The 24,587-nt window shown below is 40.2% G+C and overlaps 2 protein-coding genes across 2 annotated transcripts; one reads left to right on the top strand and one right to left on the bottom strand.

The window, feature by feature from the left end:
- The first annotated feature begins 2,396 nt into the window (after positions 1–2,396).
- LOC103397627 (secretory carrier-associated membrane protein 1-like) lies at positions 2,397–9,649 on the top strand. Its single transcript, XM_008335962.3, has 9 exons — positions 2,397–2,667; positions 4,135–4,215; positions 4,445–4,555; positions 4,860–4,968; positions 6,506–6,634; positions 6,808–6,967; positions 7,573–7,674; positions 7,763–7,880; positions 8,178–9,649. The coding sequence occupies exons 1-9, from the start codon at positions 2,611–2,613 to the stop codon at positions 8,337–8,339; spliced, it is 1,029 nt and encodes a 342-aa protein (XP_008334184.1). The 5' UTR covers positions 2,397–2,610; the 3' UTR covers positions 8,340–9,649.
- A 1,532-nt stretch (positions 9,650–11,181) lies between these two features.
- On the bottom strand, positions 11,182–23,728 carry LOC103397628 (LHFPL tetraspan subfamily member 2a protein-like). Its single transcript, XM_008335963.3, has 3 exons — positions 23,494–23,728; positions 13,702–14,444; positions 11,182–12,556 (listed from the first exon to the last, which is right to left on the bottom strand). Exons 2-3 carry the CDS (start codon positions 14,111–14,113, stop codon positions 12,300–12,302), a joined length of 669 nt encoding a protein of 222 aa, XP_008334185.1. The 5' UTR covers positions 14,114–14,444; positions 23,494–23,728; the 3' UTR covers positions 11,182–12,299.
- Positions 23,729–24,587: the final 859 nt, after the last annotated feature.

Here is a 24,587-nt window from a genome sequence, read left to right as displayed (position 1 = left end):
ACTACTCTTTCCCAAATCTTCATTGTATGACTCATCAACTTTATCCCTCTGTAGTTGTTACAACTCTGTGCATCACCCTTCTTATGAATTGGCACCAGAACACTTTTTCTCCACTCATCAGGCATCTTGCCAGTCTCTAAAATTCTGTTAAACAAACCAGTCAGGAAATTTACTGCCACTTCTCCTAAACACTTCCATACTTCCACTGGTATGTCATCAGGACCAACTGACTTTCCACTCTTCATCCTCTTCAGGGCTTTTCTAACTTCATCCTTTCTAACCTGATCTAACTTCTTCCTAATAGTCTCTGGCTCCTCATTTCTACTTTCCCTTTCATTTTCCTCATTTAACAACTCCTCAAAGTATTCCTTCCATCTTTTCAGCACACTTTCCTCGCTTGTGATCACATCCCCCTCTCTGTTCTTAATCAACCTTACCTGCTGCACATCCTTCCCAGCTTGATTTCTCTGTCTCACCAATCTACTGTATACAACTCATTTTCTCCTTCCTTTGTTTTCAAACTCTCATACAACTTCTCGTATACCTTTTGTTTGGCCTTGGCCACTTCCCTCTTCACCTCCCTTGTCCTCTCTTTGTACCCCAGTCTGTTCTCTTTTGTTCTGTCACTGTCACATCTCTTCTTCACTAATCTCTTTCTCTGCACACTCTCCTGGACCTCATCATTCCACCACCAGGTCTCTTTGTCCTCCTTTCTCTGCCCAGAAGACATACCTAGCACCTTCCTACCTGTCTCCCTAATCACTGCAGCTGTAGTCTCCCAATCATCTGGGAATTCCTCAACATGGCCCAGAACTGCCCTTCCTTCCTTCCTGAAGTCTTCACAACATGTCTCTTCCTTAGTTTCCACCACTTGATCTTCTGCTCTGTCTTCACTATCATCTGGGAATATCTCAACACTACCCAGAACTGCCCTTACTTCCTTCCTGAAGTCTTCACAACATGTCTCTTCCTTAGTTTCCACCACTTGATCTTCTGCTCTGTCTTCACTCTCTTCCTTTTTGTCACCTCCATCGTCATTTTACACACTACCATCCGATGTTGTTTGGCTACACTCTCACCTGCCACCACCTTACAGTCTCTAATCTCCCTCAGATTACATCTTCTACATAGAATATAATCTATCTGTGTGGACCTGCCTCCACTCTTGTAAGTCACCCTATGTTCCTCTTTCTTTTGGAAATATGTGTTTACCACAGCCATTTCCACTCTCTTTGTGAAATCTACCACTGCCTGTCCTTCTACGTTTCTCTCCCTAACACCAAACCTGCCTATCACTTCCTCATCTCCTCTGTTCCCTTCCCCTACATGACCATTAAAGTCTGCTCCAATCACCACTCTCTCTCTCCTGGGGATAGTCTCTACCATCCAATCCAGCTCATTCCAGAACGTCTCCTTTTCTTCCAACTCACAGCCCACCTGTGGGGCATGGCCACTAACAACATTTATCATCTCTCCTTCTACTTCTACCTTCACACACATCAACCTGTCTGACTCTCATTTCACCTCCACCACATTTCTTACATATTCTTCCTATAGGATCACCCCTACTCCATTTCTCTTCCCATCTGAACCATGATAAAACAGTTTGTAGCCTCCTCCAATGTTTCTAGCCTTACTGCCCTTTCACCTGGTCTCCTGCACACACAGAATGTCTACTCTTCTTCTCTCCATCACATCAGCTAGTTATCTACTTTTCCCTGTCATTGTACCTACATTCAGAGTTCCAAACTTCAGACCAACACTTCTATTCTTCATCTTTTCTCTTTTTCTCCTAACCAAACGCCCTCCTCTTCTTCTCTGTCTTTGACAGAAAAGAACATTTTTTAAAATCTCTTTAGGCAAGGATGGGAGTAAATTACAAAATAAAAGAAACCATAGGATAAGGACACACTTATCTCCAAATATTTGTAGACTTCTATGGGTTATTTATTATTAAACTGAATACTCTTGTCTCATTAGTGGACCACAGTGTGTGTAGCATTATTCCTTGTACTAATCTAAGTTTTTGGTTTAGTTATTAACATAATTTATACATTTAAAGTTCAATAACGGCCTTGTCAGAATTAACCAAAAATTAACCACTGTAAAAAACTGTCTAAAAGAAAATGAAAAAAAGACATTCCTGCAGTAAAACGGAGGATATATATATAAATATATATACAGTAGAAACGGTATATTGTGCTTCTGATTAGGTTATAACAAAAACATTTTTGATATTTACATTAATGTCAGGCGAACGTTAACACATTCCATTTTTGTTGTACTGATATTAGTCAAAACCCCGCGGTAGAAAACATTATATTATTATTATATATTTAATGAGTTACTCACCTCATTGTTTTTTACACGCATTATACCTGAGCAGACGTCATGCTGTCCGCGGTGCTGAAACTGTGACGTCACGGTGCGGTTCGTCACGCGTCATCGCTGGCAGATACAAGCTAATTTTCCAGGCAAGGGGTCTCCATCAGAAGGAGGCTGTGAAGACTGCGAGCAGCGGAGAGAGGCAGCTGTTTTAAAAGTCCTTACATCCACTGGTGAACCGTGGATCTGTTTCACACGGTGAACTGTTGAAATAAAGGAGACAAAATGTCTGATTTTGACAGCAACCCATTTGCAGACCCGGACTTCAGCAACCCTTTCCAGGTAGCTAACGTTGCTAACAAGTCAGCTAACACTGTAATGCTACATATGGGAATTATGGTTTTACAATAGCATCAATGCTAACGGTCACTGCTAAGAGCTCTACAGCTCACTGGATAGCACAATAAGTTAACACAACCTCTGTAATACATTTCACGTTTGTATTTTTATAGCATGAGACATATTACAAAGCGTGAGCTCCACATTATACTTAAGGCTGAAATAACGGTTACACACACTGCCGGACAACGTTAAATGCGGTCACAGTATTGTTTTTAACATTACTGGAGTTACCTTGGCAGTATCGAGATATAGCAGACACATGTCCATCACCCACAGTGTTGACGTTCATTTGCTGCCGCTCACAGTAAGGTGGCGTTGATTGAGCCCCAAATTAACCTGCATGCCTTCACTACAGAGCGTGTTATTATGGCTAATCAAAAGCTACTAGATAATGATTTCACTACTTAATGTACCGTTAAAATTCTCAAGATGCAGTGGAGTCAATGTTTTTTATTTATTGGAGGCCAGATGCTGACAAGAAATTCTTCATTTGTGCTTAAATCAGCCAGTTTTTCCACATGCCTAAGCATGTAATATATTTTTACTATAAAGTGTTTGTAGCTCGTAGGCAATAAAAACATGATATTCAGACAAACACAAATGTAAAAAAGCATCTGCTGTTTCTGGTGTAAGGTGTTTGATTCTGTTTTTGATATAAAAGTAACAGATCTGTTTTTTCACAATCATATATAAAAAGCTAAATTTTCATTGGGTTTGCTAATCTATAATGGAATTGTTTGTTTTTTCCATGTGGGTTTCTTTATAAAAAAAAAAACCTTTAACCAGTTGTTCTCTGGGTCTTTCTGAGAGACCAGGTGGTGCAGCAACCTTTCAAAAACCTCTCCCGATACACCTACTGAAAGTCTCTAGAGGACTGTGGTGACTGTCCTCCGACACTAAAGACTACCTTGTCACTATTTTACCCATGACACAACCATTGTCAGCTGTATTATCATCCACTAGGAGCTGAATGGTATTCCAATCTGTGCCGCAGTGTTACAGTTCTGTCCTTTATGTTCATTTGACATTACATTTAAAATATATGACACGCAGCTGTCAATTTTAAAAGATCTGTTACATTATAGTTTCAAAGTAGTCATACATAATAATAAATGCAATCTTAATGATACAAGCAATATTTGATGAGAGGTGAGATGAGCTGTTGGTAAATAAAGAACCTTTTCTCTTTTAGGGAATGTATCCCTGGTATTTGCTTTACCGTGTGATATAGAGTATGTACATGTTAATTGATTATTTCCAACAAAGCCTGGTTATATCAACAAGATATTCCAGGCTTTAGATGATCAGTGGTGGGATTTGGTTTTTGTCTGTTCTTGAAATATTTAAAATAATGGTTTTAATCAATTTGATTCATGTTTAACCCCCTGACATTTCTCTCCTCTGTAGGATCCTTCAGTGACACAAGTGACCAGGTCTGCTCCTCCTGGAGGTCTGGAGGAGTACAACCCCTTCACAGATACCAGAACGGTCAGCATGAGTATTACCACCATCACCAAGAGTGTGCACGCTTGTGTTGTCTGTGTGCTCTATGAGTCAGTGACCTAATTTGTCTAATAGACTACTGTCCTTTTTACCCACAACTCCTCAGTCTGAGAGGACTCCACTGACTCCATTTAACTGTGGCCTAATTTTAGTTTAATGAGAGGTTTTTGTATTTGTGAACAGTACATGTATTAACAATTATTAATAATTACAGGGAGGCCTTGGAGATGCTGCCAAATCTACTCCAGCCCCCTCCCAGAACACACAGCCCGCCATCATGAATCCCACAGAAGAGCCGCCGGCTTATTCACAGCCGAGGAATCAGGTACGGCACCAAGACCATGCAGCTGTTAGTTCTACCCTTATCAACGTATACTGACACACGTACACGTGCATGTGCTCTGACGACATTGCAGACGGGTCATGAGGTGTTTTCCACAACCTTCACATTTGTTTCATGTGAATTGGTTCCCCCTCCCTCTTATATTTGGCTTTTTTTAGAATTGCTTTATTGCAAACATAAAAGACAAATGAGCCGACAGCTCACCTGAGTGGAAAATGATCTCTCATTAGTCCCCTTATTACATGTCATAACTTGTGTCTTAGAAGTATTTCTGTGTCTTTGTTAGGATCAAGCCCGTGCTCAGGCTGAGCTGCTTAGAAGACAGGAGGAGTTGGAGAAGAAAGCAGCGGAGCTTGACCGTTGGGAAAGAGAGTTACAGTCCCACGGAGCTGCAGGTGGTCCCTCACTTCTTCAGTGACGTCTCTTTCCTTCACACATTCACACTCGACGTTGAAAGATTCTTGCTGTGCGAGGGGTCTTCAGGCAAGGAGTGGAAGCAGCGCGTAGATGGTTGATTCGTTTTAATAGCAAAACGTCAAACAAAACAGGTCCAACCATAAAGCAAAATAACAACCGGAGAAGTATTCAAGGAAATCTCGTACAACATTAGTCAATACGCAAATCCTGTCAAGAATAACTTCTAAAGTATCATTAGTTGTTTATGCTTATATACCTGTGTGGGGGGAGTGGTTTTCGACTTCCTGGGTGTGTGTTTAAATCTTGTAGGCCAATAGAAGAGAGAGGCTAGGCCTCTTGTGGCCAATCATATTATTGTTCTTGTATCATGTGATGTCTGCTGTCGCCACTATGTGGCACTGCTGTTCCATGATTCAGCAGTGTTGGAAGAACCTTTTGTTGCTGAGTGGGGGGTTATCACAAGGGAAGTGGACCGAGCCATGAAGTCCAGTCAACCACAGGTGATCATGTAGATCAAAAGGAATGGATGGCTTCGGGGTTCGCTGTGAGAAGGTAGATTGGGAGATCTCCCATTGTTCCCAGGGAGTAGAGGTGTTTTTAGTTGATGTGAAAAGAATTTGGGGAAATTCTCTTTGAATGTGTGGGGCTATGTGACTGTGCTCGGGAAAGCCATTTGGTGTCTTATCAGCTTCCTGCTGCAGACCCAAACAAAAGTGAAAACCACTGAAATCTAACAACGTGAGAACACAAAATCGTAAAGATTAGTTTGTGTGAAAAATATATAGTCTGCAGCCTTTGGTTAGATTTCAAAATTGTGCAGTTTGCCTTTCTTGAAGTTCATGTAGCTTTATATGGAGGGGATATTTTTATATGTTTATTGTATCATATTCTTACTTTCTTTTTTGTTATTAAAACTGTGTATTATATTTTCTGGACCGTAGGTCGCCCTAAATAGTAGTTTTGCTAGTCTTGCTACTTGTATTCTGAAGCAACTTATATAAGCAAAACAAGAAACACTATATGTGGCCATAAGAGGGCACCGTCTACACTAGTGACCACTGAACGCTGCTACTGCACCAAAATCAAGCAGTAGAATGTTAGATTGCTTAGTACATTGGTTCTCAAACTTTTTCTACTTTGTAACACTTGAGAAAACCTTGATCTCTCTGAGCTCCACCATGATGACCAACATTAGAATATAGCAGCATAGACCTTCACTATTAGCTTCCACCACACATATGTTTAAATGTTGTATTAATTGTGCATGGTATGTTTCAGATTTATTCAATTGAAAATGTGAATTTTCCCCACGTACCACTAGGGGGCGCTCACATACCACTGGGGGTACGCTTACCACAGTTTGAGAACCACTGGTTTAGAGGCAACACCAAGGATAAATAGATGCAGATACTTCTGTGGTTCTACATACAGTCAGGGAAATTTTGTGCATGAAGAATTGTACAAAAGGTTTGAATTATTTTTGTTCTTAATCCGTAACTGGCTTCTTCCACACAGGTCGTAAGAACAACTGGCCTCCACTACCACAGAAGTTTCCTGTTGGCCCATGTTTCTACCACGATATTGCTGTGGACATCCCTATAGAGTTCCAGAAGACAGTCAAGATCATGTACAATCTCTGGATATGTGAGTGGATCATCATGGTGTTCATTTTCTCTGCATACTTTGGTAAATTATTGCTAAATGTGCATGAAAACAGTAGAGGAAAAAGGGAAGCTTCAACTTATGGTGTCATGAACAAAGGCAAAATATTTTAACAACAGCATGGCACATCTCTGTCTCTCTGTCCCCGTCTTCAGTTCATGCAGGAACTCTCTTTGTGAATATGTTTGGCTGCCTATCCTGGTTCTTTGTGGATGCAACTCATGGTGTAGACTTTGGTCTGGCCATTTTATGGTTTTTGCTTTTTACCCCCTGTTCCTTTGTCTGCTGGTATAGACCACTTTATGGGGCGTTTAGGTAAGTGAATTGAATCCACTTTAGATTTTTATTTTACCCGTTCATTTCTGATGTCACTATCAATAAAGTATCAAATAAGTAAGAAGGAAAATGCTCCAGTTAAAGATGAATTAGTCTTAATTCTTTATTGTATCAAATCATCCATGTCTCATTCAATTATATATCAGTTCATATGTATTTCTTTGTTAACTCCATTTCCAACATGCCGCTCAGACTCCATTTCATGTCTCATCCTCTCTGTTCTGGTTACTGCCATTCAAACAGCTCAGCATCCTGACCTTTCAAAAATGTAATTTTCTCCACTCAGGATGTTCTTCTGTCACATTCACATCACTCTAACCCATCTTAGTAATGTCCTACAAATGTTTCTCATACAGAATCTATTCTATAGACCCTAACCCCTGCCTATTCAAATAGTAGCTTGAGGTCCACATGCAGCCCAGAAAAACATTTTAGTGGCCCAGTCTATCATTGAGGAGGTTTGAAAAAGGCCATGGATAAGGACTCAGTAGACACAAAGCATACTTTTGTGTACACTTTTGTGTTTTTTACACCCTTCTCCAAATGTCCCTGTTTCTCACTCCCTCCCTCGTTGTCCACTGCAGGAGCGACAGTTCATTCCGCTTCTTCGTCTTCTTCTTTGTCTACATCTGCCAGTTTGGCGTTCATGTTCTACAAGCTATTGGCATCTCTGGATGGGGAACATGGTCAGTATTTGGTGTTCAGTGGTAACGTGTAGCAATGGTGAGTGTGAACTGACTGTCTGTTCTCATTTTTTCTTTTTTTTTCTGCCAGTGGCTGGATTGCAGCTTTAACCGGTCTGAACACTAGTATCCCAGTGGGCATCATTATGCTGCTGATTGCCGCTCTGTTCACTGCACTGTCTGTGGGCTCGCTCATCATGTTCAAAAAGGTAACAGATAATTCTCCATGGGCTCTGCATTAGTCACTGAGGTTGAAGTTCCTTATTTAGTCCCTTAGTTATAGATCATTGACAGAGTTATATTAAATGGTTGAAGACACTCATCTAAAGTTGACTTCCTGGCTGAGTCACTAAATGTAACACGGAGTCGCAGAGGGAAAAAGTACATTTCAATCCTATTACTAGGATTGAAATGTACTTTTTTCCTCAAAAAGGAGTCAAAAATGTTTTCATTGTGTTCATTTTACCACAAATATTCTCTCACCCCTCCTCTGTTCTCCCCCCCAGGTACACGCACTCTACCGTACCACTGGTGCTAGCTTTGAGAAAGCCCAGCAGGAGTTCGCGACTGGAGTCATGTCCAACAAGACGGTGCAGACTGCGGCCGCTAACGCTGCAGCCAGTGCTGCAACCAATGCTGCTCGTGGAGCCTTTAAACCTCATCCCTGAATCAACACACACACAAATACACACGTTCACACACATACACACACATATTCTGAAAAGATATCAGATGTAAGGCTTTGACCTTGTTCCTCAGATCAAATTGATTTCATTTCTGAATGTCGCCCTGTTCACCGTGTATTTCAATGTAGCAAGACTAACAGACATCAAACCCACAGCTGTTCACCCACTATCATTTAGAAACACATCCAATTGGTCCGCTTTACAGTCAGGTGACCTCGGCTCACTCCCATTGACATGTCCATAAAGTTACTCCAGGTATTCTCAGACGGTCTGAGATAGTACTTCTTTCACGCATCATCACGATCTCCATTCGTCTGTCAGGTTGCGTTGATCCTCAATTTGGCCGCGATCGTATTTCAGGCATAAATCTTTTTGCTTACAGACATAAAAATACTTGATAATCTGATGATGGTGTTTGCACATAATACTGTTGTCATGGTCACCTACTGGAAATTCAGTGTGCGTTTGATTGGCTGTGACCCTGTATGAAGCTGTACTTTAAGATAATTGTAACTCTTTTTTTTTTTTTTTAACACTCCTGTGCTTGATCGTGGAGACGCTAAAGGTGAATTTGACCTTATCTGCTGTTGTCAAGATGGTTAAACTGACAACTCACAAATAGGATTGTCTAAATGTTCTTATTACAGGACAGACCTGCAGCCACCATCCTCAGCCTTTAAGCCACACTAGCTGGTTGAACTGCTCTCTCCCTCCCTCTGTGTGCTTCTGTGAGTTTTGGTGAAGTGGCCTCGGTCGACATCACTGTAACATACTGAGGTGTGAAAGCATGAAAAGGAACACGCATGTTCAGCTCACTCACGGCAGACGTGGTTCTGCCCACGGTGTCTGCTTTTATTCAGGGCATTAGGAGTGAAGACATTTTCTTTCTGTCTGTTATTCATTAATTCATGAGCCATGCAATACTGCATGTGTCGGCGGGCGGTGTGCCAGGTGTGATTATGCAGGTCAGTAGGTCGCCGCGTTTCACCCAAAAACGTAAAATGATTTTCATAGCAGCATAAATAGCGGCTCGCGCACAGTTGTTGTTGAGCCTAAGAGCCGATTGGCCAAGTCCTCCTGCTGTCACAATTTCTCACAACAGACCTACACACACACACACACACACCATAAACGATTAAAGACTAATGAGAGTCGACCTGTGTTTGTTCACTGAAGACTACCTGGACTGTGAAAAGTCTTCAGATTATCTGATAATTAGCGTATTGTTTTTGTTCACTAACGTTAAATTTTGTTGATATGTTTCATCTCGTGCGAGAGTTCCGTAGCCAAAACAAAAAGAAAATGAGTCAGAAAATGACTGGACGCTCCCTCTGAAATACAATAGTAATGGTATTATTTTCAGCACTGACTTGTACAGACTACTGTCATTGAGGTGAAAAATGAACATTTGTGTTGTGCTCTATCATCTCATATTGTTGATGAGTGGCTGAATGTGTGTGCGCGCACAGTAGACGGCCAGTGAACTGCTGTGTCTACACGAAAGGTGTGTGGCTCTCACACGAGCAAGTAACGATCAAAAAGTAGTGGCGACGTTGTCACGTTTCTGAGTGGTTGCACATTTCTAGTTTATTTATGATGTTATTTATGTTGTTTGCTTTCTAGTTGTTTGGTTTGATTTTTTTTTTAATCTATTTTACTTTGTGCTGTGATTTTTGCGATTTAATACTGCGAAAGTTGTGTGCGTGTGGACGACATTGTATGTACAATAGTTGTGCATAGAATTTTTAAAAAAAACCCTCAAGTGTTATTCTAAGTCCTGACAAGCTGTGAAAGATCTGCCAAATGTCATTTAGACTTGTTTTCAAATCCAAGTTTGTGATGTGTCTCCTGGTTGTATTTTACTGGAACAGTTTGAACTGGAACAATGACAATGTATCTATAGTTTGGAGCAGATAAACAAAGCCATGCCTCAGTGGATATTTGTTGATGTATTTGACGAGTACGTCTGCAGTACAGAACGATGTGTCTGTAGTTTGCCGACACTAAACTGTGTTGTTCTTTTCTTTCTCTTTTTTTTTAAACCCAACTGAATTTGATTTCACTGGTTTAAACTAGAAACTAATTCAAAAGGGACACTTGTATATTTTGTAAAGTAATATGAAAATTTGATCCCCATCACCAGTCATATGTAAAAAGAAAATGTATTGCACTCTCGTCTGGCCTTCGTCGCATGTGAAATAGTTTGAGTTTTGTATATTTATTGTATTAACATAGAATAAAATTTGAAAGAAATAAGAGTGTTTGCAGTATTTCCAGTAAAACGTTATGTGCCTTACTGTATGTTTATATTTGTAAAATTAACCAGATTAAAACTATTAACATATTGTCAAGCACAGATACTGAGACAAACACACCCTGTATAACGCATAATTCCACGGTCCTTCCACATATCGTTGCTCTAATACTCTGTCAATACAGACGTCATTTACACACACTGGGAAAAGGTCTTTGTTTCACTAAAGCAGTTCGCTCTGCATTGAACTGAAATGAAATGACAAAAATAATGTGTCAAGAAGAAGCTCATTCACTTAAGGTTGGTTTATTTGAGTCCAAGCACAGACTATTTACACTCTATACACATACCTCATATATGTTTCATATCGTATACCTCTTGATCTTAATCCTACAGCAGTGGTTCTCAAACTGTGGTACGGGTACCACCAGTGGTACGCGAGCACTCTCTAGTGGTACGTGGGGAAAATTCATATTTTCACATTTACATTTTCAGTTGAATACATATGAAACATACCATGCACGATTAATACAACATTTAAACATAAACATCTTTCTAAACATTTCTAAACATCTCTCCTGTGGTGGAAGCTAATAGTGAAGGCCTATGCTGCTATATTCTAATGTTGGTCATCATGGTGGAGCTCAGAGAGATCAAGGTTTTCTCAGGTGGTATAAAACGTTTGAGAACCACTATCCTACAGCATAAGAACACCTGACCCAGAGTCTGTTATTCTTGTTAATGTAACAAAACAGCAGACGGTCAACATGAATTGAAACAGACAGACCAAGAAAAACTGTGCGATACAAACCCATGTCACTGTCACTTCTTCTCAGTCAACTCCATCCCACAGCACAGATCAATTATTGCACATTTCACCTACAGTGAACGGAAGCACGACATCACACTGGTAGGATTTACGAGAACATATGGAGAAATGTCATAAGGGCTTTTAAGGGTAAGTGCTTAATAAAAAAAGATAAGTCTATTGTGACCTACGTGAGAGAATCACTAAAACCCAGTGAAGTGAAGCGTAAGGTCTCACCGACACCACAGCACATACACACCAGCTGTCATTAAGCTACAATAACCTACAGTAAATAAAATGTATTTAATAAACAAACAAAAAAAATAATATTTTGAAATAAGCTTCTCAAGTGACATATTTAAATTTGTCAGGTTAGACTATAGTGCCCCTGATGAGCCCCAAAAATCAGAGCATAAGAAGGTTTAGCAACCTCAACAGCCACACACGCACACGCACACGCACACACACACACATGCAGTACATTCTTGTACTTGTGCTTTGGTGGGCACATCTGCTTGTGTTCAGTGGTTTGTTGAGTTTTGCAGGTGAACCGTGTAAATGAACAATATAATGACGTTATGGTCCCGTCCGCTGTTTTACTGGCAGTTTTTACTCGTTCCTCAACAACACAATTCTCTCTGTGTTCTAGGTCAGTGGTTTGTTCAGGGCGAGAAAGATAATAAAAATAAACTGGGTTTTTGTTTTGTTTTTTGTTTTTTTGCAGGAAAGAAAATTTGTATGGGTATTGTTCTTGGTTTCAGCTATTGCCATTTCAAAAAGCTGTCACCAAACAATATACTGTTTTGACCTGACTGAGGTAAAAAAAAAAAAAGAAAACTTTTTGCTTTTGTAAAACACACTAGGGATGTTATCAAAAGGCTCAGAGCAGACATATGAGACTCTTCCCCTCTTCGATCTCCTCCTGAACCTTGTCACTGGAGGTGGCAATCTCAGCCTGAGCGGACAGAACGGCACACAGAAAGGTGGCCAGCGTTCCTCCTATGGCTGCATAGAACGCCCAGCCCAGCGAACAGAGCGCGGGTCTAAAGGGCGAGGCTTCGTCACCGCAGTAACCAATCACCTTCTCTGAACCCCAGCCAGCAGGGTACAGCATGAGGCCCACCATCAGCAACAGGCCTGCAGGGAGAGCAGATGAAAAAAAAAATAGATATTTAGTCACGTACATGTAAACGTCTCTGAATCTAAAAGTACAAACAGATCCCAGTACAGCTGGGAACACAGTGACTCAGCTCTGGGGAAGAATATGTTTATTTTTTTACCGCCTAAACTCAATCTGACTGACAGTGATGTCATATAATGACAGATTAGCGTGTTCAGTCACACACACATACCTGCTGCAGCCTGTGTCTGTGGAAAATACAGCCTTTAATTAACAAAAGTGAAATGGAACACCTTATAAAGTCAAAGAGCTACAGTAGACGTCCTGGCACGATCAGTGTAAATATCATCGACCTTATGTCAGAGATTTGAGATGTCAAAATAAACTTCAGCAAAAGTTGAGCTATTTCCTGCCTACTTGGATTACTTCAAGTCTTCTGTATTACAGACCTAGGCACATAAGACTGTAGGAAAACAATATGTAGAACTGCTACAAGTCTGGAGAGAAAATATATTAATATATTTCTATACTTTTTTTTTTCCAGACTCGGTGTATTATTTTATCTCAATCTTAGATTTTACATATTTTGCCAAGTTATAAAAATACTTTAATAGACAGAAAACATGTTGTAACATCTCATGTTGAAAGACTGAGGTATAATTGAATTCCTGTTGTCAAAGTAAAGTGAAATATAAAGCAATATTGGAAAGGCAAGAAAAATATATATTATTCTAAGCAAATTAAAAATGTTTATTTTATGATAAAAAAGATGGGCCAATGACAATTCTGCTTTTTCAAATAATATCGTGGCCGATACATGATCATGAGTCTGATTACATTCACTGATACATGCAATATGGTCAATATACACATTATATCTTGATGCATGTAACATTTTCACAATATATTCTAGATTTATATATATTCTAATTCAAGTTATTTGGGTTAATCTCCAAACTCCAATTTATCTGCTCTAATTTGCATGGTTTTCATCAAACATTTATTGCACTGGAACTGTCAACTATCATGACAAAGAACCAATCAGTTCATATAGAAACAGTCCCTTGTAAACAAATCTTAAAACTACTAAAATGTCCTTCCTAAATGCACCAAACTAATCTTCAATCCTGGAGACAAAGAGTTAAGGAGGTGGTCGTCTCACCTGCGATAGCCTGCAGCAGGCCACAGATGTTAAATATGCTCTTCTTCAGGATGCTCTGAAAACACAGGCTGAAGATGGAAATGCAGGCCACGCAACCAAGCACTAAGATTCCCGCCGCCAAAAACAACATGGCAGCTCTCCAAAAGCCACTGGCCACTTCCCCAAATGTCCCGGCGTATGGGCCACAGCTCACGCCTACTCCCCGTGTCCCGACACGAAGGCAGCGACTGTAGAGGCCGAGGGACGGCCGGTACTCTCCAGAGTCTACTCCTGCTCCACTCACACTGGAGTCCGACCGAGGGAATCCCAGCAGCCAATCAGGGCTCATGAAGGCAATGAGCTCCGCAAAGGCCACTACAATACTGAGCAGAGTCCAGAGCATGGAGCGACATGTTACAATGACATGACACATTTTGCTAATTCTCTTTGATAAGGTAGGAAAACAGAAGAATAGAATTTGGTCTGTTTGGTTTCCACCGAGTGACAGAGCGCCGGTTCTGGAGTTGAAATTCCTTTCCTTACAAAGAGAAAGAGAAAGGTCCAGTAGGTTCCCTGTTCAGATCCAGATGGGCTGCTGATCTTATCCTTCTGAGCAGATGTTGTCCCTCCTCCCCAGATTCTTTCCTTTTTTTTACGCTTTCTCTTCTTTCTATCTGAGAAAAGGTTCAGCACCAGAAATCCACAAAACCCTACAATGCACCAAAGCAGCTTCCCTCGGCCATGGTATCTTCTGAGAAGGAGACCTACGAACACAGAGACACACAGTGAGGCTCAGAGACACACAAACAGGAGATAGTATTCATAAGATGTGGGAGTGGGAGAAATCAGAAGGAGGGGGCGGCCACACACGTTTCCCATCACGTTCACTATGAATCATCCAGTTTCCCTTTGTTTTGCTGGACATCCCCCAGTCAGTGTCTTAAAAAAGGCACATCCTGGCACTGGATCGTCCCACAGAGCGTCCCCTCAAACCTGTAATGGGCAGCAGTGAGTGTGGACACGGCATGAGTAACACTGCCAGATGTTTGCCCCAACAGTCACTTGTTGAATCACATGTTCTGCCTGAGACCAAACAGTTCGTACTGTCATCATTCTCCCGGTGATTACCACCTCTTTGTGTTTGATTCTATCTGTGAAATGACAGGAGGCGTGTGTGTGTTTTGCTGCTCGGCAGCTGTCAACACATGTCAGTGCAGAGCTGTTACAGCATGCCACAATTTGACAGTAACACACAGTACCACATGCCAGGTCACGGCTGCTGTGGCAAGCACACACATGATATCAGCCACTCAGCTCACTCTTCAGATTACAGTGGGGCGCATGTGATAGATTAGATAGTTACTGGCTTCACTGCTGCAGTTTTCTTCTTTTTTTTTTTTTTTATGAAACCGTAGCAAAAAATCACATTTCTTGATTCTTTTTTTTTTCCTCCAGCAGTGTTCAACTCTTGATTGCAAATGTGTAACAGATGACATTTCCACGGCAATATTTGTGTGTGTCAGTTTTCAAATGTGTGGAACAAATGAGTACAGTTTTAAATTATGGTGATTGTGATGCTGTTGCTATAGTATGGTTTGGATGAGCCAATGGCTCTGGATTTAGATTCTGATGTAGGACAGGGAAAAGAAAAATCAAGACTATAGTCATCCCCCATGTAGAGAAATTAATTCCAAAGCAGCAGTCCACCAGGTGCAGCGCCCAATCCTATGGCCACTAAGATGGTTTTGACTGTTCTTGCCACTTTGCGCTCCTGTGTTTTTTTAAAGTTCTAAATGTATATACAAAGAACATTTGCTATTAACAAGCTCGTGACAAAAAGTTAAATCCCAGGACTTTCAATCCCAGCAGTCATTGGTGCAGACGTGGTATACCATGGACAGTCCCTCGTCCATCACAGGCTCCTGTATAGAGACAAACAACCATTTGCACTGCAGCCCAAACCTATGGTCAATTTAGCTAAAGATTTAAACTAAACTTGTGTATGTTTCGTGGGAAGAAACAGCAGTACTGGAAGAAAACCTAAGGTTACGACTTCCAAACTGTAGGCCCTTCCCAATCCCACACATACTCCTCACACATCAACACAAAAACAGGCAACTGCAAAAAGACAAACTGATTCAAATGGTCTTTGTAAGAATTATTATTCAAGTCGTCAAGTTTGAATAGAAATGAAGATAAAAAAGTTGTCCAAAACCAATCCTGCAAAATCCAAAGATAAGAATCAGTGTAACAAATCAATCCACTCCTCATGTACGTAATCTACTTTAGATGTTGTTCTGCACTTTTTCTTCTTTGTTTCACACCTCCCCTGAAGTGCTCTAGGGGAGGCCCGACTCACACTTTGAAAAGCATGATTAAATACAGCTATGTTCTCTGTGTTTTAATGATAAAATCAGTGGGGAAAAGATCACTGTGACTGAACTTGTCTTTGGTTTGACCCTGTAGATAGTCAACTTTACCTCAGTGCCACTTACGAAACCAATAACACGCAGCAGTTTTGTCAAATTATCACTCCAATTTCTGCTGCATGTATCACTACGGTGATGACAAACACACAGCTCAGCACAGAACACACTCATCAACGGCCCTAATTCACTTCACCGCCTGGAGGGGAATAAATGTGGTATTAGGTAATATATAACCTTCACGCCAGAACAACAAATCATCTCACCACATCTGCAAGAAATGAATGCTGCTGTGATACCATCTGAGTCAGTTCAAGGCAGAAGCCTCCAGACATGTCCCAGGCGACTAAATAAGTATTATCTCCTGCAGCTTAAAGGGTTCAGTGATTCCTCCGGAGGAGAGGTTGACTAAAAACCAGCAGAGGTAGTTATAATAACAAAGTCACAGGCCTGACAACATCTGAAGTGAAGGTATGAGATTTGCAACACTTGATGAGGGCGGATTCCTGGATGTCTGCAGGCCATGGTTGTTTTGGAGCAGTCATGCTATATTTACGGCCGGCCTTTTTGGTACGGAGAACTGTGCTTGTTTGTGATGTTTGGTTTGTTTTCCTTTGACAGTAATGTATGTTTGCAACGTTCAATTTCATCCGCTGCAAAAATTCGGGAGCGCACAACTGGGAATTTGCTTTCTTCTCGTTCTAAAATTCTGCACCCAAATGAGAGATTGCATAAACCCTCAGTCTTTGTATAATTACAAAGCCTAAAGATGCACTTAAGGTGAATATTACAGCTGGAACTGATCTGAATTAGGGCAACAGGATGAAGAAGCTACAGCAGTTTTACTATGTATCATTAGGCAGTGAAGAAATTAACAAGCAAGAAGTAAACAGGATGCACCCATCCAGGCCCAACAGTTTCTGACTCAGAGTCCTGTTTTATGAGGCTAATAATTAGGAATACCGTATATGTTTTTACCCACCTGACCAGTTAAACATCTGATGGGTTTTTGGAAAGAAGAAACTTAAGTGATTTTATTTAAAGTAAGCTAAAGCCTGTCTTTTCCTTTTGTACTTTCATATTTTCACATTTGTATTTGAGTATGTCAGCATTGAATACAAGAAGACCTTGAGCACCTTCAAACTACAGACTCAAAAGGTCTGAGAAAAATGTATGGCTATAAACGTGAATCTTTTTGGAGATGACACCATCACTGCATGTTTGTTTGCTTTAGATTCTGTCTACAGCCACCCAGGCTACATTTTGATTTTCTGTGGAGTTTTTGTGGTGTATTCTTCATGCGGCTGATTATAGTCTGTCCAAGCTTGGGCACGATGCTGTCTGTTAAGACTACAATGCCCACAAATTAGCAGCTCTGCCTCTTTAAACTACAGGGATGGAGCCTAAACATGCCTTTGAGGAAGCAGTCAGCAGGCACCTTGTGTGATCTTCTTCTGCACTTACAGAAAGTCTCTACACTCACCCATCTCTGTAGTCGCACTAACGACAGCGTTAAGAGCAGAATGAAACCGCGAGGGGACTTTTCAGTGGGGCTAAGGGCAAAACAGTTGGAGGAAGTAATTCTTGGCTTTCTTGCCCCAACACATGTAGTGTACAAATGTAGTACCTCACGAAGAGTTTACAGGCAAAATGATTGTACTACTATTATTAGTAAAGTAGCAAGTCAGTATAACTGTATGAAAAAAATTTTGATTTTATCTATTCCTTTTTTTTTTCAAATATAATGGTGTGCTAAAAAAATTTTAGACAGGCTCTTACTTTACTCTTACATTTTCTTTCTCTCTTGATTCTAAATATAGTTTTAAGTTCATGACAAAATGTTTACCTTTCTATACACTGATAAATTAATCAACCAGATGAAATAAGAGACTGAACAAAATACAAAATATGAAACTGAAATTTAAACAGTTTCTGTATGTAGTGTTGCAGGGAGCTTCCATATTTAAGCAACTACTAACATCTTAACTTAAAATTTTAAATGAGCAAAATTAGATTTCACCCATTTAAAATGTTTATCTAGACATATGTACATCCTGTTTCACTCGCTGCAAATTGACTTATCGAGTAAAAAGGTCACTACATCCTGAAACTGATGAATACTTTCCGTTTGCTACAATGTGTGAGAAAGTGCTTCAACAGCACTTCCTTACCACGGTGACTTTTTGTTCATGCAAGTTTCTAAGTGTTTTACACTTAGATAACACATGGGACACTTGAAATTACAAATTACTTGAATAATCTTTAAGAACTTTGTGGTTGAAAGGTCTGTGACTTCCAGCAGCTTCGGTAAACACAGTGTTTGTCTCAGATCTTCTTCACTGTAAATATCTGCTGGTGGAGTCACTGTCATAGATAAGTATCATCTCCAAAACTGACAGACCATGGGGTCTTTTATGTGAGGCTGAGTTTGTCTGATGAAACCATAGATATACTACATTAACGCTGGTCAGGCACAGTGTGGTTCTGTATCTGATGTGGACCAGTTCATTCCCACACTGCTCCTGTGTTCTGGCAAAATCCAAGCCTACCACACAGGGTTATACTCACGTAGCTTGGGCTGAGAGCCAACTTACACAGTTTTCCAATCTTTCATTCACAGAGCCAACACGAACAGTCTGCATGCTGCTATAAGACAATTTACTTCTCCTGGGTTTCTAAAAAAACAATAAAAAGTACTGAACGTGAATAAACAGCCAGTCATGTAGAGAATAAAAAAACCTTGGCTGTGAAAACACATTGGCCAAGCAACTTCTATGGTCAATAAAGTTTCAACTAATGAAGCGTAACAACAGTTTGAGTCCATGGAGAGCCCTGGAAAACACAGTGACTATGAGGTGACTGTATGTGAGTCAGTCAGTTGGCCGTTGGTTGGAGGAAACCATTCAGCTCTAAATCTACGACAATTACTCTGAGATATCAACAATGCTGCTGGGAGCATGCCAAGATGCTGAGGTAATGAGTGTTGGCCACTGAAGTTTGTTTTGAAGGACGACAGTGAATGAGGACTGACGGTGGGTGGTAAGAGATCTGAAGCCCCGTTGACCCTGATTCCTCTATCAAAGACTCTGTATCTGAGACTTTTCGAGAAACAACTCCATTTAAGGACATGGAATTGAAAACTGTAAAAGACAAAAGGAAATTTCTATACAGCAGGTATGAGTTTGTCTCCATTTATGAAACTTCATTTGAGCAGTTGGATCACCCACACAGATTTGATGAACCCCTCCCGGCTGATCTGGGCTGAGTAGGACTCCATTAACTTCTATTTCTTAACTCACACATCCTGAACCAAAAACCTCAAACCAAAGCAATCTGTTCCCTAAATTGCTGCGCCTGGTCTGGTCATGCATCTGGACCAGCCTGGAGGAAAACCCAAAAACCAAAATCACAAACAACAATATTTCACCTTCTTCAAGACCACTTACTGCAGCTCCTAAAACAACATGTGTCCAGAGGGCAAACCTAATGCCACAGATGAGGATTTTTCTCTTTATCTCTAAGATTTAAAAAAAAAGGAAAAACACAGAGACATGAAATCACAATTAAACAACTCAGTTTTGGGCAGGACCAAACCTATCCCTCTTCTCTGAAAGTATGCAACCAATTCAGCTCCAGGTGATGTGACGGAGAATGAAGCAACATAGAAAACCTCAAACCACACAAAAATAATACCCTAAAGTTTCAATTTATTCTCAAATCAAAGCTTAAAAACTTCAAAGAAACACTCTATAGTCAACAACAGGTCATGGGACATTCTGTTCTGGCATCACAAGGCAGATGATGTAGGAACTGGGGGCAAGCATTAATACCAGCCAGAGTAGACACATCTGTCCACATCTGGTAGATTAAACATTTTTACAGCCTAATATTTATCCCCAGGAGTCATCATTTGTAAATGAGGCCCAAACAAGTCACATCAGAACAATACATGTACCAAACTAGGTCCCCGGTCCATTTTGAAAGTGCCTGCTTCAAAAAAGTTACATACTGTATTGTGAATATTTTTGATGCCATCTAAATCTTTGGGCTTAAGTATGCAAACACCCACTTTCATAATAGTGTGTTTTATATTAAATGCTGAGACAGAGCTGAAAAGGGAACCAGCTGAGTCCAATTTCTTTGGTTTACGTGAAGTTCCAGAGTTCTGACAGAAAAAAAAAAGGATCATCCAAAGCAGCTCTTTTCAACAACTTTTTATTTGTAAACGTCTCCCTGAAGGCCACCGCTTTGTAACCCTGCATAAACACTGAATGAATGGGTTTCGAGAGGAGAGGATGTTTCCCATGGACAAGCATATACCACAACTTGTGTTCCACAACTTCAGCTGGTGAATGATGGATGCATGTTTAGTGCTGTGGCGTTGTTTTGATTTATTCAAGGGCTTGGATTAAACAGTATAAAAAGTCTCTTCCTCCATACTTGCAGACCGGATAGTGGAGAAAGCTGAGCTTTCAAATGAAACCATACTGGCAGGGATTTCTATGACAATAAGAGGCCCCAAAATGTAAACAGCAAGTCAGCAGTGGAAAGCCCTTTAACAGCATGCTGAAACAATAAGGTTTACTTCACTGACGCACAGACATGAAAACAAATGCACACTCATAAACTGTGAAAAGTGCCAGGCTGGGCTCACTCTACCAGAGGAGAATTGCATAAAAAAACGCATGTCTTCACTGGACAAAGGCATTATCTTTTTTTGTCCCTCTGTGCACACCAACACACATGTGAGTGGGTGTATGTGTGTGTGTTGCTGATTTAAATTGTCCCTCTTCATCTGGTGCCGCTCAGCTCAACAAAAGCCTCACAAAAAGCAAGTGAACACCAGCTCTCGCTCTCCCCCCACCCCACTCACTCCTGAGCTTTTCAGACCTGCCACCATTGGCCCAACAATACACTCTTCTCCCTGAAAGCCAGGCCGCTGTGGCCCCTAACATATTCAATCTGTGCAACTCTCCCAGCCCCCCACTCCTCACATTGACTCTGCCCTGGCCCCACAGTTTCTGACGCGCAGAGCCTCTTGGTGACCCTCACATTTCACCAAAACTGACAGGCATGACGTGGCCAGAAGTTACTCCCTCCTCGCTTCTCTAACTTCTGTCTCTAAAAGAGAATACACACACACACACACACAAACGCAAGACCTCTGCCTACACATTTAACCACTGTCATCAGTGTCACATGGATCTCATCAGTAAGCTTGCCCTACCTTAGAGGTTCTTCACTCTGTTTACCATAGCCACTCAAAGGTCCCCAGGTATCTGTGATACATCTTTATAAATCTCTAAGGTGACAATGTAACATTAGGTGACCAAAAGTAAGGTTCGGGTGTGAAAACAGTCCATATAAATGGGATCAGATAGATAAAGTGGATAAGAGAGATCAAGTTCCTACAACTTTTTTTGTAAAAAGGCTGTGAAATTAAAGAAAGGAGAAGCTAAAGAAAGTGACATTGACCTAAAAAGTCATCTGTTAATTACAATTGGAAGCTATGTTATCTATGGTTTTTTGCAAGTAAATTGTGGTGGGCCAATGAGTTATCCTACAGAGTGGACTTACTGTCAAGCTGTGTAGTAAATACAATGTGTGTTGAGTGCATGTGAAAAGTTAAAAACACCCTGGTATTCACCAAACAGAGGATTAAATAAGAACACCACAGAGTCGCAGAATTCGTAGAAAGCAGCTGTGAACCCTCTGAAAGCTCCAGATGTCAATGCATTCGATATGCAGACATGAGACACTGAAGAGCCTGAAGATATGGAACGCAGCCAGGGTAGAGTTTTAACTGTAAACATTTAATGGAATGGCTTCATTACTTCATACTGTATGATTCACAACCATCTGCATGGATCTTCAGGATCTTCCATGTGTTTTAGCATGTTTCTCTCAAAATAACATCTTTCTACTAATGTTTATCATAACTCATTATTTTCTGGTAAAAGTCCATTGAAATACATTCAATCACAAAAGTACAAAGAATTGTCAATTTCACTACAGAATAAACTGTGTCGTGGTACGACCTGAGACAAACTCTTGGGCATCACCCGTTTCTTTTTTACTGTTTACAGAATACATGCTGGTACTTGACTTACAAGGAATGACTAAAACTTATTCTAGGAAATGTGGAAAGCTATAGGGCAAATCCTAAANNNTTCAGCAGGGGAAGAGAGATAGGGGTGATTCCTTCCTTCTTCTCCCCCTCCTCATTGTTGTGTCAGTTTGCCCTTGAACTCTGCTGGAATAAACAGTGAACATCTTGCTGATTTTGTTTACTTTATACTGTAGTACCACATCCCCTCTTGGTGCACTGTGTGTGTCTGTGTGTGCATGTGCGTCGGACAGCTCCATGGGTGGCTCACACTTACATAGACCTCCTCCCTGCATTTCAAGGACAAAGCCTTGCGGTGCAGAGAGAAGTGAAGTGTAAAAAGACACATTAAGAAATAAAAACAAAGTAGTGTATAATAAGTAGGTCAGCTGTTGGTGGAGATCTTCTCCCATAACAGGCACACCTGATGGGAACCTGTTTAGTTTAAAACAACACTCATGTACCGGCAGGAATTAAAGAAAGACAAACATGAAAAAGAGATTGCAGCACATGAATAATAGTTTTCAGACAAATTAGGTGAAATTGGATGGGAAAATAGGGGAGTCAGCAGAAGGGTTCAAATATTCTACGGGGGAAAAAAATATAAAAATTAATAATTATAAATTATGTGCGAGTGTCACTGTCTGCCCTTGAGTCTTGCTTCAAATTGGAATTTAATTTCTCATAGACCCACATTCTATCAAAGTTACTTTGAAATGTCGTTTCTACTTCTCTTAAAGCTAACGCTAATTTATTGTTTAAATACATTGCTGTCTTTCAAGTTTATTTGTATTCTCTGATTTAAGGAGCTGCTAAAATGCCTTTCATTGTTGGCAGTACCTGAATCCTAAATTATAAGTATTGTGTGTGTTCCATTAAAACACCTTATATTCACTGTATTCTTGTCTCAAAGATGACATATTACCTATTATTACCTGGATCCCGATTTTGTTTTGTTTTTTAATTAATTTTTTAATTAGCTTTTGAAAAATACAAACCCTGGTCCTTATATGTCCATGTTGATCACAGCTGATGATGGAATTGAGATTAAAATGAGTCATTGTCTTGTTTTATTTGATTTTGTGGTTAAAGTTTTTATTAGACTGTACACATGAATGAAAGTCGAAGCAGCTTCTCGAAGTAAACTTACGTGTGTGTGTGTGTGTGTAAGGTAAATCAGGTCCACAACAGTTGTCATATCTGACGTCCATCAGAGACACACATGTAACCTTAAGCTGCTTTAAGTTTCTCTCTCTGCTCGTTTCGTCTCTCTGTACTTACGGGGAAGAAGTCCGGAGTTTCTTTCTGTGCAGACGCTGGTGAAAGAAAATCCCTGTGTGTTTCCAGACGGTCCTCGTCTTATAATGTCTTTCTTAACTAAACCTTAGTTAGCTTAGCTGAACTTAGCTGGGCTCAGCTCTGCACAAACTCATTCACGGAGTCTCCTTTCCTCTGGACGATGTCCTCTTCACTCTTTTTGCCTTCGCACAAAGCCATCCCACTTTACTTGTCCTCTGACGTCATCAACTCCTTTCTTACCTCGATCCTCTCCTCACCCACTCCATCACCAATCTACAATATACAATCTACAATAGTCCTTTAAATGTTTTTGACAGTATCACTAAATTTTAAGTTTGCAAATTACTATGATAGACAGACATATATGTATATATAAATATACTATATATACATTTTCTTAATTATAGAAAAAAAAAAATATATGGGTAAAATTAGACTAAATGTTAGAGTTGATAGTAGTATATAATACTACTAATGTTAGAGTTGATAGTAGTATCCAAACTCACACCTGTAGGTGCCACTAAACTCCAAACAATGTTTCTGGCACAGAAGACACACACACTGCCTAAAGAAATAGCAGCTGTAAATCAGGGAGTCATTCAAATCTAAACAAAAACCATAATCAGAGATATATAGAAAAATGCAAAGCAATAGTTTGGCTACTTTGCAAACAGAATTTCAACTGTTATTTTATTTTTTAAAAGTTTTCCACACACATACATTCAAGTTACGTGACATGATGAAGACAAGAACTAAACATTATCTTAAAAAGAAAAAAGACATAGTTAGTGTTGGTGCTATAATTTCACAAGACGATGAAATTATTGCCTTGCAGCTGCAAACGCACACATCTGGAATAGTAAAAATAAATATGCTTTGTGATGATGCCACAATGTTATTCCTGTAAATGAAATATTCCCACAATATTTTTGCTGTATGGGACTCGCTAGCTTAAACTTCACCACATTGGTATTTACTGCATTTCCATTGCACACATTTACTGTTATTTTGACATTTAGAAAAAAAAAAAAACACAAAAAAACCCACACCCACTAACTTTTCTTCTCAGCCTGTTA

Source organism: Cynoglossus semilaevis, chromosome Z, assembly GCF_000523025.1.
Source record: "Cynoglossus semilaevis isolate Cse_v1.0 chromosome Z, Cse_v1.0, whole genome shotgun sequence".
NCBI classification, from domain to species: Eukaryota; Metazoa; Chordata; class Actinopteri; order Pleuronectiformes; family Cynoglossidae; genus Cynoglossus; species Cynoglossus semilaevis.
This window is presented reverse-complemented; position numbering and strand designations above follow the sequence as displayed.